The following is a 16,932-nucleotide window of genomic DNA, read 5'->3' as shown; positions in this document are numbered from 1 at the left end:
CACAGGGTTGGCCAACTGGTTATACAGACCACTGGGTTGGTCAACTGGTTATACAGACCACAGTGTTGGCCAACTTGTTATACAGACCACAGGGTTGGTCAACTTGTTATACAGACCACAGGGTTGGCCAACTGGTTATACAGACCACAGGGTTGGCCAACTTGTTATACAGACCACAGGGTTGGTCAACTGGTTATACAGACCACAGGGTTGGTCAACTTGTTATACAGACCACTGGGTTGGTCAACTGGTTATACAGACCACAGTGTTGGCCAACTTGTTATACAGACCACAGTGTTGGCCAACTTGTTATACAGACCACAGGGTTGGTCAACTGGTTATACAGACCACAGGGTTGGCCAACTGGTTATACAGACCACATAGTTGGTCAACTTGTTATACAGACCACTGGGTTGGTCAACTGGTTATACAGACCACAGTGTTGGCCAACTTGTTATACAGACCACAGGGTTGGCCAACTTGTTATACAGACCACAGTGTTGGCCAACTTGTTATACAGACCACATTGTTGGCCAACTTGTTATACAGACCACAGGGTTGGTCAACTTGTTATACAGACCACAGGGTTGGTCAACTGGTTATACAGACCACAGGGTTGGCCAACTGGTTATACAGACCACAGGGTTAGCCTATTTGTTATACGGGATGTTGGTCAAACCTTTGCCTACCATGTGTTTGCTGATGCTGTAATCTACTGATGACAGACTTTTGTTTTCTTAGATATAAGTGTGTACAGCAGGCAATCATTGTGTTGTTGTTTTTCTCTTTCAAACCTTTCTTTTGATGTCTCTTAGGGACGAATTTATGAATTATGTATTTGAAAAAAAATTATCTATTTATGGTTATTTTACTCTGAAGCATTAAGGAGAACAAAAAATGACACCTAGAGCAGGGGTGGCTCATCAATAAATAGTTCGTGGACATTTCAACGTAACACGTCAAGTAGAAACTGATCATGTTTGAAGTCTCTATATGACTTGTTTTCTATAGTGCCCAAACTAAGCCGCAGAAAATGAGTTCTGGTGGATGGCTTTAGACACAAGTTATAACTGAGGCCAGAATTTACTCAATGATTGAACAAAAAGAAAGTAAAGTTTCAACCTAATCCAAACAGTAGAGTCAGAATAACAAAAGAAGAAATATTGGTATAATCTTTTAGTTCCTGCGAGTTCCTACCAAGTAATACATTTGTCTTGAATTGTATTTTTCCCTTACTGCATACAACGTCACTAAGGGCCATCAGAAGATCGACATCCTTGAAGTTGTTCTATATACGACAAAGTCGATCTATGCGTTCTCGTCAATAGACTAACATCTCGGGGAAAAAATCAGACGTGAATAAACTTTACATTGGAGACAAATTAGTGACACAGAGCCAGGCCACAGATGAAAAGATTATAGAAGAAGACATCAGACAGAATCAGATTTCCAAGATTTTAATCTACAAAACTAACAAGACTTACTTCCCCTAATGAGGCGTCCTCAGAAGGAGTCAATGAACTAGGAAACCATTAACACGATCGCTTTATAACTTTGTATGTGTGTTTGAATGAGAATTTTGTATTTGTGGATGGGGTCGTTAGCATCAGTGTGTCAGGAAGTTCCAACGTACAACATGAGCCCCAATCAAAACACGTTCGGTAGATGATACCATCTTAAGTCTAGAAACTTCAGCAGTTAATCAGCGCCACAGTGGGCACAACACAATCACGTATTATCTAGATCACGTGACAGTGAATGACTGGCGCGTGACGACGCAACAGAAAGTAGTTATTAAACAAGCTCGGCTCAAGATGTTCAGTCAACCTCAAACCAAGATTGGACAGGGAAATTTATCAAAATAAACCAAGATTTGAAGAATAAGTATCTAAAAATAAGCCAATATTTGGATAATGTACTTTAAATAGATAAGGATATTTCCATAGTACAGCATTTATTCCATTCATGTCAAGTTCCCATGTGGGCTGCAACATTGTGAACAGCTAACTCGCGATCGCTTCTGAAGGCAAGAAACTTTCAGTGCTGATTCTTAAGGTAAAGAGGCCGACAGAAAAGACAAATCAAATTAATGCAGGCAAGTCAGCTATAGGCCCATTTTACTGAAGCCTTGAATGTCAATGGCTTTTCAAAACAAAGATTGAACTAAAAGCAATCTTCGTGTTCATAAGAAAGTTTGTTGTGAACATTTCAACAGCGAATGAGAAGCTTCATAGTTCTGAGATCTTAAAACAAAACGTGTCGATCAACTGTTTCAATCAGTGGTTAAATCTTATTGGAACTTGTAAGTGTACTGTCCGACTCCTTGGTTCAATCAGTGGCTAAATCTTATTGGAACTTGTAAGTGTACTGTCCAACTCCTTGGTTCAATCAGTGGCTAAATCTTATTGGAACTTGTAAGTGTACTGTCCGACTCATTGGTTCAATCAGTGGCTAAATCTTATTGGAACTTGTAAGTGTACTGTCTGACTCCTTGGTTCAATCAGTGGCTAAATCTTATTGGAACTTGTAAGTGTACTGTCCGACTCCTTGGTTCAATCAGTGGCTAAATCTTATTGGAACTTGTAAGTGTACTGTCCAACTCATTGGTTCAATCAGTGGTTAAATCTTATTGGAACTTGTAAGTGTACTGTCCGACTCCTTGGTTCAATCAGTGGTTAAATCTTATTGGAACTTGTAAGTGTACTGTCCGACTCATTGGTTCAATCAGTGGCTAAATCTTATTGGAACTTGTAAGTGTACTGTCCAACTCCTTGGTTCAATGAGTGGCTAAATCTTATTGGAACTTGTAAGTGTACTGTCCGACTCCTTGGTTCAATCAGTGGCTAAATCTTATTGGAACTTGTAAGTGTACTGTCCGACTCCTTGGTTCAATCAGTGGCTAAATCTTATTGGAACTTGTAAGTGTACTGTCCAACTCCTTGGTTCAATCAGTGGTTAAATCTTATTGGAACTTGTAAGTGTACTGTCCAACTCTTTGGTTCAATCAGTGGTTAAATCTTATTGGAACTTGTAAGTGTACTGTCCGACTCATTGGTTCAATCAGTGGCTAAATCTTATTGGAACTTGTAAGTGTACTGTCCAACTCCTTGGTTCAATCAGTGGCTAAATCTTATTGGAACTTGTAAGTGTACTGTCCAACTCCTTGGTTCAATCAGTGGCTAAATCTTATTGGAACTTGTAAGTGTACTGTCCGACTCCTTGGTTCAATCAGTGGCTAAATCTTATTGGAACTTGTAAGTGTACTGTCCGACTCCTTGGTTCAATCAGTGGCTAAATCTTATTGGAACTTGTAAGTGTACTGTCCGACTCCTTGGTTCAATCAGTGGCTAAATCTTATTGGAACTTGTAAGTGTACTGTCCGACTCCTTGGTTCAATCAGTGGCTAAATCTTATTGGAACTTGTAAGTGTACTGTCCAACTCCTTGGTTCAATCAGTGGTTAAATCTTATTGGAACTTGTAAGTGTACTGTCCAACTCTTTGGTTCAATCAGTGGTTAAATCTTATTGGAACTTGTAAGTGTACTGTCCGACTCATTGGTTCAATCAGTGGCTAAATCTTATTGGAACTTGTAAGTGTACTGTCCAACTCCTTGGTTCAATCAGTGGCTAAATCTTATTGGAACTTGTAAGTGTACTGTCCAACTCCTTGGTTCAATCAGTGGCTAAATCTTATTGGAACTTGTAAGTGTACTGTCCGACTCCTTGGTTCAATCAGTGGCTAAATCTTATTGGAACTTGTAAGTGTACTGTCCGACTCCTTGGTTCAATCAGTGGCTAAATCTTATTGGAACTTGTAAGTGTACTGTCCGACTCCTTGGTTCAATCAGTGGCTAAATCTTATTGGAACTTGTAAGTGTACTGTCCGACTCATTGGTTCAATCAGTGGCTAAATCTTATTGGAACTTGTAAGTGTACTGTCCGACTCCTTGGTTCAATCAGTGGCTAAATCTTATTGGAACTTGTAAGTGTACTTACTCATTGGTTCAATTTGTAGGAACGGTCCAAACATTTTCTTCTTCCACACTTTTTTGTTGCATGAATATGACGTCACCATGAGGAGCAATGACGACGTTAACCTAAAGAAACTGTCCAGTTGTGTCCACTGAAAGGCCAGAGCCCCTGACCAGTAAGGTCAACACGATGTTGATCAAGTCATTTCCGACAGTTTCCACTGGACACAAACAGAAAGCAATCAAACTGGACAGAAGCCGAGCGGAACTCTTGCTAGTGTTGGTGCGGGGGATGGCAAGTGGTGGACATGGAGTCAGTCGAAAATCGAAAAGAGGGGGGGGGGGAAAATAGAAGCATCGACAATTTAAAAAAAAAGGGGGGGGGGCGGGGTGATGGCTATAAATAGATGGAAGGGTAGCAGTGCAGGTGAAGAGATGACGTCAAATGGCGCGTTTTATAGAGACAATCAATTCCCAAAGAGGTCATGGGCGATAACTTCACACAAAGGTCTACAACTCTGCAAATTAAGTCAATCAAAGACGTGGTAGACTATATATGTTTAACTGATTTAGTTAGAAATATTACATAATGCTTATAGTGCATCACTTATTAATTATGTGTAATATTTTTTAACAGGTCGATAGTACTTTCAGTAGAAGGGCCCATTCCTTTGATTAAGTAGACTTTTTATTGCATACACCTTGATAAGTCGTATTGAGAACGGCAACAGATACTGATGAAAATAAAAATCAACAGTAGTGGATGAACTTTGAAAATATATTGCTGAAATAGGCTTGGGCATGAATAGATGAAATGTAATGCCTGACATTAGCCACATTGACAATGACGAGGAGAGAGACAGAGACAGACAGACAGACAGACAGACAGAGACAGACAGACAGAGACAGACAGACACAGACAGACAGAGAGATAGAGAACGGGGATCGATGCAGGAAACTAAAATGGACGTTAGAAAGAGTGTATCAGATCAATATGATTCCGCCATAAGTCACTTCCGATGTCAAATTTCTGGTTGGAAATGACGCGCGTCAGACTTAAAACAAAACGTCCTGAGTTTCTAAGTACACGTGACAGCTAAATAAGAAAAGGAAAAAAAAAGGGGGGGGGACTATTTGCCATCCCAATCAGTTGAACATTTCAATTGTAGAGCAGGACATTGAGGTAGAACGAAACATCCTATTAATCCAGAGATAAATTGAAATAAATACAAGTAAATGTAAAAGATGGACCTTGACCACAATAAAGATTAACCGACTATCAAAGATAAGATATCTGTTTATTCCTAATCCTGTTTTTGTTTTGTTGTAAGTCTCAAGTAACAGAATGGATTGTAAGCAAAATAGGTAAACTTCCAGCTACATCTTTCAGTAGCACCATTTTCTTTGGTTTGGTGAAGACTAAAATTGAACTCATTTAGCTTTTGTCATTATTTGTTTGCAAGAGTATTTCAACCGTAGACGAAGACTACGTTTCTGGAGGTCAAAAGTGAAATGCAATAGCCAGTAAGCACATCTTGCAGGAAACATACCCATTCTAAAAGTGCAACAATCCAAGGTGTACAGTGACAGGCACATTCCCCGATTCAAAGATGCTTCAGCCAATCAAAATGTATTGTCTGGGAAAAGGGGAATACGGGCGGCCCCCCAGGGGAAAATAAAGGGGGGGAGGAGTGAACTTAATAATATGACCAGTTTAATTTCTTTTCCCTAAGTGGCGACTGTCAGCTTCATTTATAGCACTGAGGCTAATGTACACATTGCGCTCTAGTGTCCATGTGTAGAGGTCCGTGCAGCTCCCCTCTGGGGCAGACGTCTGACAGATGAACTACATTAAGTAGACGGCCTCGGTCAAGATGTGATACCACGCACACACGCTGCGATACAGGATGAAATCTTCCATTGAAAGTAGTCCATGCTAATTGAAAGTAGTCCGTGCTAATTGAAAGTAGTCCATGCTAATTGAAAGTAGTCCATGCTAATTGAAAGTAGTCCATGCTAATTGAAAGTAGTCCATGCTAATTGAAAGAGCTTTGTGATGAAATCTTCAATTGAAAGTAGTCCATGCTAATTGAAAGTAGTCCATGCTAATTGAAAGTAGTCCATGCTAATTGAAAGTAGTCCATGCTAATTGAAAGAGCTTTGTGATGAAATCTTCAATTGAAAGTAGTCCATGCTAATTGAAAGTAGTCCATGCTAATTGAAAGTAGTCCATGCTAATTGAAAGTAGTCCATGCTAATTGAAAGTAGTCCATGCTAATTGAAAGTAGTCCATGCTAATTGAAAGTAGTCCATGCTAATTGAAAGTAGTCCATGCTAATTGAAAGTAGTCCATGCTAATTGAAAGAGCTTTGTGATGAAATCTTCAATTGAAAGTAGTCCATGCTAATTGAAAGTAGTCCATGCTAATTGAAAGTAGTCCATGCTAATTGAAAGTAGTCCATGCTAATTGAAAGTAGTCCATGCTAATTGAAAGTAGTCCATGCTAATTGAAAGTAGTCCAAGCTAATTGAAAGTAGTCCATGCTAATTGAAAGAGCTTTGTAAGTCGAAAACAAAAATAGGAGAACATTTACTGAGTTGTCTTAGGGCGTTTATGTTTTGAACACAAACTCGCTGGAGGCTCCCTTGGGTCTGTTGCTTTGTAAGCGATGTAGGTCAGTGTGTAGGAATTTGATATTTTTAAGCACGACGAACATGGGGGCTAAATGAAACTCCGAATCGCATTTCGTTAATTTTTTATTTTTTTTTACAATTTTTTAAGAAAATCTATTGTAAGTATTTTAGTTACTAACTGTTAACAAAATACAGCCGTGATGCGCCTACTACGGTCCGAGGGCCACTTAAGACCCTCGAAAGAGCTTTAAGAGCATAATGAAGCCACAGTACCACGATTTCATTAGACTTGAGTTTGACAAATAGTGCTTGAGCCGAAACAGTTTGGGGATCACTGATCATCCTAAAATGTCTTAAACTTGGCGTGATCTCTCTAGGCCTGACCTTGTTCTTTGAAATCATGAAGTTACCATACGTCAGCGTAGATATTAAAAAACAAAACAAAGGGTGACTCATGGTGAAGCCAGTTCTTTCAGTCGTGGTCAACGTGACATCTAGAGCTACTATCTAGAAGTGACAACACGTAAGTTGATACAAGTGTTGATAACCGAGCACAACAATCAAACTGATATGTTTCTTTCTTTTCTTTCCATGGAACAAAGTTTCTCAGCTCTGAGTTCCAGTACCCCCTTAGGGAATTCCTTACTTCCACCATGACAATCAAAGCGTTCATAGAAGAAAAACAATATTGGCAATGAGACTGAGGAGGAAGGCTTCACAAGAAGGGCTTCACAAAAGTAATGCCCAGGGATGACGTTTAGGGGACGGGGTGGGGGGAGGCGTTAAGGAAACTCTGCCGTGGATAGATGGATAAGTGAAAGATTGAAAGGAAAAAAACAACAAATGGACAATTCAGACTGTTAAGTGCTAAATCAGGAAAGAAAAAGAGTAGCAACTTTAAAGATGTGAAGTACACATTTAGTTACTATCAAAGATGTGCCAGTTCAGACAGTCACGCGTGGTCCGAGTTCACATTGTCACATATAATCCATTCGGGTTGAAGGCGGTCACGTGATGTCCGTTCACAAGTCTCGGGTTGTGTGCCCAGAGCAATGGGATGTCAGCTGAACATTTACTTACAAACTAAGCAAATAGAAACACGATCAACTCGCTTATGTATCTTGGCGTGAGTAATTTGGAGCAACCCGATACAGAGGGTGGGTATGATAAAGGAGCGAGCTCCACTGAAATAAAAAAAAAAGTTTGTGGGATGGGGAAAGCTTTCTGCTCAATCAAAAGGTCAAGGCTGTAGAGAATGAAAGAATATTTTTGATTGACAAGCTCAATTATCATGAAAAATGGCCGCAATGACACGGGGGAGTTCTAGAGGAGGGTAAAAATGGACCGGGGGGGGGGGAGCAGTGGGAGGTGCCGGTTACTCATCGCCATGAATACACAAGTGTGTGGCGGCAACGTTTATCTATTTCTGGAAGGATAGTTTTGTATCTACTTGTATCCTAAGCTTTGATTGATGGAAACATTCCCTTCTTTTAAACATCAGCAACTTTTGTCAAATAGTGTTCTCTCCCTTAGAACTGTCGTGTTGACGTTTATATATACATACTAGACATATGTTACCCGCGACCCGCGGGTCTTTATTTGCGCATTACTTTCGATATAGTCACTGAGAGTGTTTTGTAAACAATTAAACGAAATAATAATGTAATAGTAAAGCGAATGTGTCAATGTAAAAATAGCTAATAGGCTTAAATCCATTTTTTTTTTAAATTAAAACATTTGCTTTTGAATAATCTAGTGGATTGGATTTAGATGTATGTTAAACGTAGCTAATGATCTTTTCACATTATTTCTCTTTCGCTACGAAAATAAAATTAGTTTTGCGAAAATGGTTTACCCGAAGTCGATACATTCTTATCTATTAAAAACGAAAAGTGCGATAGCTTTGTTAAATAAATGGGATTATAAAGTGAACAATTAAACAAAATAATTTTTAGTACGCGATTCATGAATGAATATAGATCTAGGCCTATCTCAACTCGGCTTCGTGGCTTTCGTAAATGTATGTAGCTTTAGAAAACCAAATTTGAATGTTTATTTGATCAAAATATGAAATGAATGGACTTTAATTAATATGTTAATGTGTTAAAGTATAAAACTATCTGTGCGAAGAGAAGTTTTATCATCTTAGAGTTGAATTAGAGTTTTAGATCTAGGGATGGGATTATAAAGTAAACAATTAAACGAATTAATATTTAGTACGCGATTCATTACGGAATTGTCTAATGAAAGAATGTTCGTCAGGAAATCTGTAATCACAGATATAAGGAACTAATTAATGTAAAAAATGCTTTTGAAACACAAAATTGAAGGTTAATTTTATTATATAATGAAATCAATGGATCTTCTTTTGTATTTTCATGTGTCAAAGTAAAAAACTATCTGCGCAAAGTGTATTTCTTAAAATTAGATCTAGGTCTAAATCCTTTCTATCTTTTCTCATGTCAACATTGTAGACATGGCCTAGATCCATAAAATACTATAGCTGTAATAGAGTCGGACAACTTTATTTTTTTTGAGGGTCTTAAGTTTGTTTTAGGGCTACTATACATACACTACGGTCTAAGTTGGTACCCAAGGAACATTCCTGCCTAGTTTTATCAAGATTGGTCAAGCGGTTTTGATGTCTATAAGTAACATACATACATACATACATACCCCTCACATTCTACTTTATAATATAGATATACATGGTTTGGGCAGCGGTTGGGAAGAGAATTAGTTTGGAAAGAGAAAAAAAGAGAAAAAGGGGGGGGGGGCGGGGGAGTACAGAAAAGCTCCTAACTGATGATAATCTATAAATAGCAAGTCCGAATGATTCGTCCAGTTCAATGGAAGCGTGTAGGTTTAATCAGTGTATTCACAATGAAGTCAGATGTGCGCTTTATAGATCTGTAGAAGATGTATCGGTTAAATAATTTGGTGTGTGGGTTTTCAAATGTGTTTATTGAATTATAATGTCCATGTGTTTTATAAACTGATGTGTGGGTTTCATAGAATTTCAGTTCTGCGTAATTAACTGAAATGTTGCTTCAGTTAAAGCTTCAATATGTTTTCAGCAAGAAAGTGTGCAACGAAATGTGTTTTTAGACAGAAAAGTGAAACCCAATATAAAACTACACAAGACACAAATGAGCTCAAAGAAAACTTACTCTGAAGCTGGTGAGGAGATACAGATGTTCCTGCTGGTTGTCAAAGAAGATGTCCGACAGGAACGCTTCATTTGGAGTCACCGTGACCTGCTCGTACAGGTTGCCTGTGACATTGGAGTCCAAGGAGACCTGGGGACATACAAGGTACATGAGTAAACAGCCAACTTCCAATGTAGAGGTCAGATGTCAGGAAACCAACCTACTCACTGCTCATTTGAATTGCCAGCATCTAGTTTACTGCCAATACACTCTAGAAACAAGTCTCAAAACTTGTATAACCATATTTATTTATTAATTGAATGTGTCGATAGTGTCACGATAAAGTAATCCATGCCAAGTTCTTCACTGTTGCCAACTATAAAAAAAGAATTGAATTATAATTTTAACAATATATCAATGCCTGACAGTTAATCATCATATTAATTTGACCTTATGACCGCTAGTTAGTTGTCCATTTGAAGTCCTAGAGTGATAGTCTAATGTTTTTTTTTTCCATGTGTGACATTATTTTGTGCTAGAAACAGAAAATCTTAGACAATCTGCAGGGCCAAAGTGAACACAAATGATCATTACTTTTAAAAACCAAAACTTATCAAAATAAAAAGCTAACTATTTATAGTTTTCAGCCATGTATGAAGTTCTCCACTATTACATACCTTTCCCATTTCATTAGAATCAATGCCATGTGTTTTAAGAGATTACTAAGTTAGCTAGTTTCAAGAGATTGCTATGTTAGCTAGTTTCAAGAGATTACTATGTTAACTCCCATTTCATTAGAATCAATGCCATGTGTTTTAAGAGATTACTAAGTTAGCTAGTTTCAAGAGATTGCTATGTTAGCTAGTTTCAAGAGATTACTATGTTAACTCCCATTTCATTAGAATCAATGCCATGTGTTTTAAGAGATAACTTAGTTAGCTAGTTTCAAGAGATTTCTATGTTTGCTAGTTTCAAGTGGTTTACACTACAACCATGTCCTCCAATGACTCAGCATAACACAAATAGAACTCAGTTTAGGCAGCTTACCAAATGACATTTCCTATTTTAGATGTCACCATCTGTTTCATTGTCTAAAAAGTCCGTTACCTTATAAACACTTCCATCGGATGTTCCAAGAAAGCCCACAGTGAACTCTTCAGTTGTGCTCACAGCCATGGAGGTCATTTCTACACTTTTGTTAAAGGTGATTAAGGCGGGAAGATCAGCAACTACCGGGCCAAAGTAAGGGATGTCTTCCAGGCCAGTGCAGAAGTCATCGTCTACCTGGACATTACCTGCAGCCTAAAGTGGACAACAGACATGGACATTGAAATAAACTACCTTCAAGAAATGCCTAATACAAATTAATAATGAAACAAAAGAAGAATTATTCAACAAATGAGATCTAGATCTGCAACTAATAGATATAGATCAAGTTGGTTGATGTATCCACCTATATAGGCTTGAATGGTCAGGTCGCTACAAGAATACAACAAAAGTTGGTTGATGTATCCACCTATATAGGCTTGAATGGTCAGGTCGCTACAAGAATACAACAAAAGTTGGTTGATGTATCCACCTATATAGGCTTGAGTGGTCAGGTCGCTACAAGAATACAACAAAAGTTGGTTGATGTATCCACCTATATAGGCTTGAATGGTCAGGTCGCTACAAGAATACAACAAAAGTTGGTTGATGTATCCACCTATATAGGCTTGAGTGGTCAGGTCGCTACAAGAATACAACAAACGTTGGTTGATGTATCCACCTATATATGAATCTGGGGAATCTCAGAAATAATCGACCCAAGGCACACAAGTCGAAATAGGAAACATTTGTGCACTAAAAAAAAAAGTTTCCTATGTTATGCAGAAAACAATCTTGGCATTTCGACATTGCTAAAGGGATCTAGCTATTACCAATGAGAGGTTTGTGCCATGAATAAAATTAAAGCGCTAACAATACTTTCTTTTTTTTTTAAAGGTTAACAATACTTACAATTTTATTCACACAGGGTGTGGAACGTCCAAGATGGCCTCCGCCTATGATTCCTTTTCCAGACAGACACAGCTTGATGTTTTCCGTAAACTTTCGTCGAATGAACTCCAATGGGAAAATGCAAACAGCCGACTGGACATAGCCGTGTGTCTGGGGCGCAGCCGAGAAAACTGTGAATAAGACCTCGCTGTTGAGGTCCACTCCAAGAAACAGGGCCAGTTCGCGCCCTGGTTTGGCCACGACGCCGGCCTGCATGATGGTGTAGTTGACACCATTGGCGTGGCACTGAAAGGCCATCTCAGTGTACGTGTAGAAGTTGCGGTCAGTCTGGCACACCCTGGCGATGACCGTGTGATTTCGGGTCTCGTTGTTTTCATCTTTCTGAATTCCGATTTTGTAGCTGAAGTTTTTGAAGGAGAACCCCAGAATGTTCTTCACTTTGAAGATTTCTTTGTTCCTGGAATCCGGGAAATGGATCCCCGAAAACAAAAACTCGGCGCCCGGGGTGGTCTGCACATCCATGTCGTTGAGGTTACGGCTGCTGTACACGTAGATGTTAAACTGCTCATCCTTGTCCGGCGTGGAGACGCCCACGTACATCAACGTTGGCTGGGGTTCGCCGGCTTTCGAAGGCACCCCCGGAGCCAGGAAGCCCACCACGGAAGAGTTGGGATGGAACCCAATGACGGGCATGCAGTTGTAAGCTTCTTGGTCGAAGAAGGAGATGTTGCTGAGTGAGCGCTTCTCGCAGCTGCCGAAGTAGTAGTTGCCGCAGGAGATGAGCGTGTCGTTGACCAGGTCCACCACCAGAAGTTTGTTGATGTTCTCGTTCACTGTAAACTGGCCAGGCTCTTTGTCACTGCAGGATTTGATCTCAGACCTTTTCTGTCTCAAGGTCTTCACTTGAACTTTTTGAAATAAATCCTTATCCAGTCTGAAAAAAGAAAACATATTTCGTGTGCACAAGTTTCTATGTGATGTTTGGATTGTAAGACGTACACTATGTCATAGATTGTAAAGTAAGATATTGACTGTCATAGATTGTAAAGTAAGATATTGACTATGTCATAGATTGTAAAGTAAGACGTACACTATGTCATAGATTGTAAAGTAAAATACTGAATATGTCATATATTGTAAAGTAAGATATTGACTATGTCATAGATTGTAAAGTAAAATACTGAATATGTCATATATTGTAAAGTAAGATATTGACTATGTCATAGATTGTAAAGTAAGATACTGACTATGTCATAGATTGTAAAGTAAGATATTGACTATGTCATAGATTGTAAAGTAAGATACTGACTATGTCATAGATTGTAAAGTAAGATATTGACTATGTCATAGATTGTAAAGTAAGATATTGACTATGTCATAGATTGTAAAGTAAGATATTGACTATGTCATAGATTGTAAAGTAAGATATTGACTATGTCATAGATTGTAAAGTAAGATATTGCCTATGTCATAGATTGTAAAGTAAGATATTGACTATGTCATAGATTGTAAAGTAAGATATTGACTATGTCATAGATTGTAAAGTAATATGTAAACGAAAGGTCATAGATTGTAAAGTAAAATCTACACTAATTGTCATAGATTGTAAAGTAAGATATAAACGAAATGTCATAGATAAAGTCAGATGTAGACGAAATGTCATATATTGTAAAGTAAGATGTAAACGAAAGGTCATAGATTAAGTCAGATGTAGACTAAATGTCAGACATTGTATAGTTAGGTGTAGAGGTGTAGACATACATTGTATAGAAAGACTCAGATATGACACTGTACAGACTCTGACAAAGCATGAAATTACATAGAATAATTCAGTAGTAGTAGTGTCATAGATTTGTTTGAAATAAATGATTTCGTAGTGTCTTCGACTGTACAGCATGGCTGTCACGTATCACTCGATTCATAGCACGACTGTCACGTATCAATCAATTCAAAGCACGACTGTCACGTATCCCTTGATTCAAAGCACGACTGTCACGTATCACTTGATTCAAAGCACGACTGTCACGTATCACTTGATTCATAGCACGACTGTCACGTATAACTCGATTCAAAGCACGACTGTCACGTATCACTTGATTCATAGCATGACTGTCACGTATCACTTGATTCAAAGCACGACTGTCACGTATCACTTGATTCAAAGCACGACTGTCACGTATCACTTGATTCAAAGCACGACTGTCACGTATCACTCGATTCATAGCACGACTGTCACGTATCACTTGACTCATAGCACGACTGTCACGTATCACTTGATTCATAGCACGACTGTCACGTATCACTCGATTAGACATATTTCGGCAATAATCTACACAGCAAATAACAAGCAAAATAGAAAAATATCAACTTGATCCGAGAATGGGTGTGGGAAAAATGACGAGCACACACTTTTACCAGACAGACAGAAAAACAGACAGACAGAATGAGTCAACGTAAGCTTTGTAAAAATTTATACAATCCCCTAACTATTAAATAAATATCTTTTTTTATAAGAAATCTCTTTTTTTTTTTGTTTGAAAGGCGTATTGAAGAGATATCGTTGAGTCAACACAAACACTACAACAACATTAAGGTTATGGACACAGATTGCTAATTGAAAACCAAACAAGTAACAGAAGGAAGTTGTTTGAAATCAATTCGTGCTGCCCATTCTACAGATTTCTCGTCATGCTTCACTATGGCAATGAGTCTTTCCAATGAGCTTTGCAGAATCAAGTTTTTCTATTACAGTCGCAGCTCGTTTCTACAGAAATGTTTATTTAAACTCTTTACTGAATACAAAGAAAAATTGGAGCTGACTGCGGGAATACCCACTGAAGTGTGTTGAAAATTGCCAAATTTAATAATAAGATGAATATATTTTGAAAAATTATGACGATCAAACCAGAGTTTTCGCTGTGTGGCCCATTACTTAGTCATTTTTGTCCCAAAGATATACATAAAGTATCAAATGTTATCGTTAGAGACGTTTTCAAAATGTCCAAGTGTCCAGGTTCCACCCTGTGTAGGGGGCCTACCACTTTTTGAGACCATTAAGAATTTGTCAGCTAATAGGAGGAATTGTAAAAAAGAAAAATTTGTTCCTCAAGTAGTAAAGTAAAAGTACAATTATAAGTAAAAAAAAAGTAAAAGTAAAAATAAAAGTAAAAGTAAAAATAAAAGTAAAGTTCCCCTTTCAGGCCTATAGTGCAGATGATGGTCACATGTATTGTTTTAGCCAACGGTTAACGAGCAGGCCAGCACAACGACAAACCGCCTAATTTTTCCCTAACTAAAGTCTTGTACCCATTAGAGTTGAGTGGACTCAAGTCGCCCTAAAAATTCCGAAATTCAAAATCCCAGTCTTTACCTAGATCCGAACCCAGAACCCCAGGTGTGTTACATACAACTAACTGAATGGGCAGCACCTTCAGGTTATGACAAAAGTCGAGTGTATTAGATACAACTAACTGAATGGGGAGCACCTTCAAGTTATGACAAAAGTCGAGTGTATTAGATACAACTAACTGAATGGGCAGCACCTTCAGGTTATGACAAAAGTCGAGTGTATTACACACAACTAACTGAATGGGGAGCACCTTCAGGTTATGACAAAAGTCGAGTGTATTACATACAACTAACTGAATGGGGAGCACCTTCAAGTTATGACAAAAGTCGAGTGTATTACACACAACTAACTGAATGGGGAGCACCTTCAAGTTATGACAAAAGTCGAGTGTATTACATACAACTAACTGAATGGGCAGCACCTTCAGGTTATGACAAAAGTCGAGTGTATTACATACAACTAACTGAATGGGGAGCACCTTCAGGTTATGACAAAAGTCGAGTGTATTACATACAACTAACTGAATGGGGAGCACCTTCAGGTTATGACAAAAGTCGAGTGTATTACATACAACTAACTGAATGGGCAGCACCTTCAGGTTATGACAAAAGTCGAGTGTATTACATACAACTAACTGAATGGGGAGCACCTTCAGGTTATGACAAAAGTCGAGTGTATTACATACAACTAACTGAATGGGGAGCACCTTCAGGTTATGACAAAAGTCGAGTGTATTACATACAACTAACTGAATGGGGAGCACCTTCAGGTTATGACAAAAGTCGAGTGTATTACATACAACTAACTGAATGGGCAGCACCTTCAGGTTATGACAAAAGTCGAGTGTATTACACACAACTAACTGAATGGGGAGCACCTTCAGGTTATGACAAAAGTCGAGTGTATTACACACAACTAACTGAATGGGGAGCACCTTCAGGTTATGACAAAAGTCGAGTGTATTACATACAACTAACTGAATGGGGAGCACCTTCAGGTTATGACAAAAGTCGAGTGTATTACATACAACTAACTGAATGGGGAGCACCTTCAAGTTATGACAAAAGTCGAGTGTATTACATACAACTAACTGAATGGGCAGCACCTTCAGGTTATGACAAAAGTCGAGTGTATTAGATACAACTAACTGAATGGGGAGCACCTTCAGGTTATGACAAAAGTCGAGTGTATTACATACAACTAACTGAATGTGCAGCACCTTCAGGTTATGACAAAAGTCGAGTGTATTACATACAACTAACTGAATGGGGAGCACCTTCAAGTTATGACAAAAGTCGAGTGTATTACATACAACTAACTGAATGGGGAGCACCTTCAGGTTATGACAAAAGTCGAGTGTATTACATACAACTAACTGAATGGGGAGCACCTTCAGGTTATGACAAAAGTCGAGTGTATTACATACAACTAACTGAATGGGCAGCACCTTCAGGTTATGACAAAAGTCGAGTGTATTACATACAACTAACTGAATGGGGAGCACCTTCAAGTTATGACAAAAGTCGAGTGTATTACATACAACTAACTGAATGGGGAGCACCTTCAGGTTATGACAAAAGTCGAGTGTATTACATACAACTAACTGAATGGGGAGCACCTTCAAGTTATGACAAAAGTCGAGTGTATTACATACAACTAACTGAATGGGCAGCACCTTCAGGTTATGACAAAAGTCGAGTGTATTAGATACAACTAACTGAATGGGGAGCACCTTCAGGTTATGACAAAAGTCGAGTGTATTACATACAACTAACTGAATGGGCAGCACCTTCAGGTTATGACAAAAGTCGAGTGTATTACATACAACTAAC

The 16,932-nt window shown here is 38.5% G+C and overlaps 1 protein-coding gene across 11 annotated transcripts in view; it reads right to left on the bottom strand.

Annotated features, from left to right (window-relative positions):
• Window positions 1-16,932, bottom strand: part of LOC106070840 (plexin-A2-like) — a 198,503-nt gene that overhangs the window by 47,938 nt on the left and 133,633 nt on the right. For all 11 annotated transcript variants that reach the window (XM_056027644.1, XM_056027647.1, XM_056027642.1 and 8 more), the window contains 3 exons: window positions 11,752-12,685; window positions 10,861-11,055; window positions 9,775-9,903 (listed from right to left, as the gene is read on the bottom strand). In XM_056027644.1, coding sequence (XP_055883619.1) covers window positions 9,775-9,903; window positions 10,861-11,055; window positions 11,752-12,685 — 1,258 coding nt within the window. The remainder of the gene's footprint in view (window positions 1-9,774; window positions 9,904-10,860; window positions 11,056-11,751; window positions 12,686-16,932) is intronic.

Source organism: Biomphalaria glabrata, chromosome 4 (genome assembly GCF_947242115.1).
Source record: "Biomphalaria glabrata chromosome 4, xgBioGlab47.1, whole genome shotgun sequence".
Lineage (NCBI taxonomy): Eukaryota > Metazoa > Mollusca > Gastropoda > Planorbidae > Biomphalaria > Biomphalaria glabrata.
The sequence above is the reverse complement of the archived record's forward strand: the minus strand, read 5'-3'. Positions and strand labels throughout refer to the sequence as shown.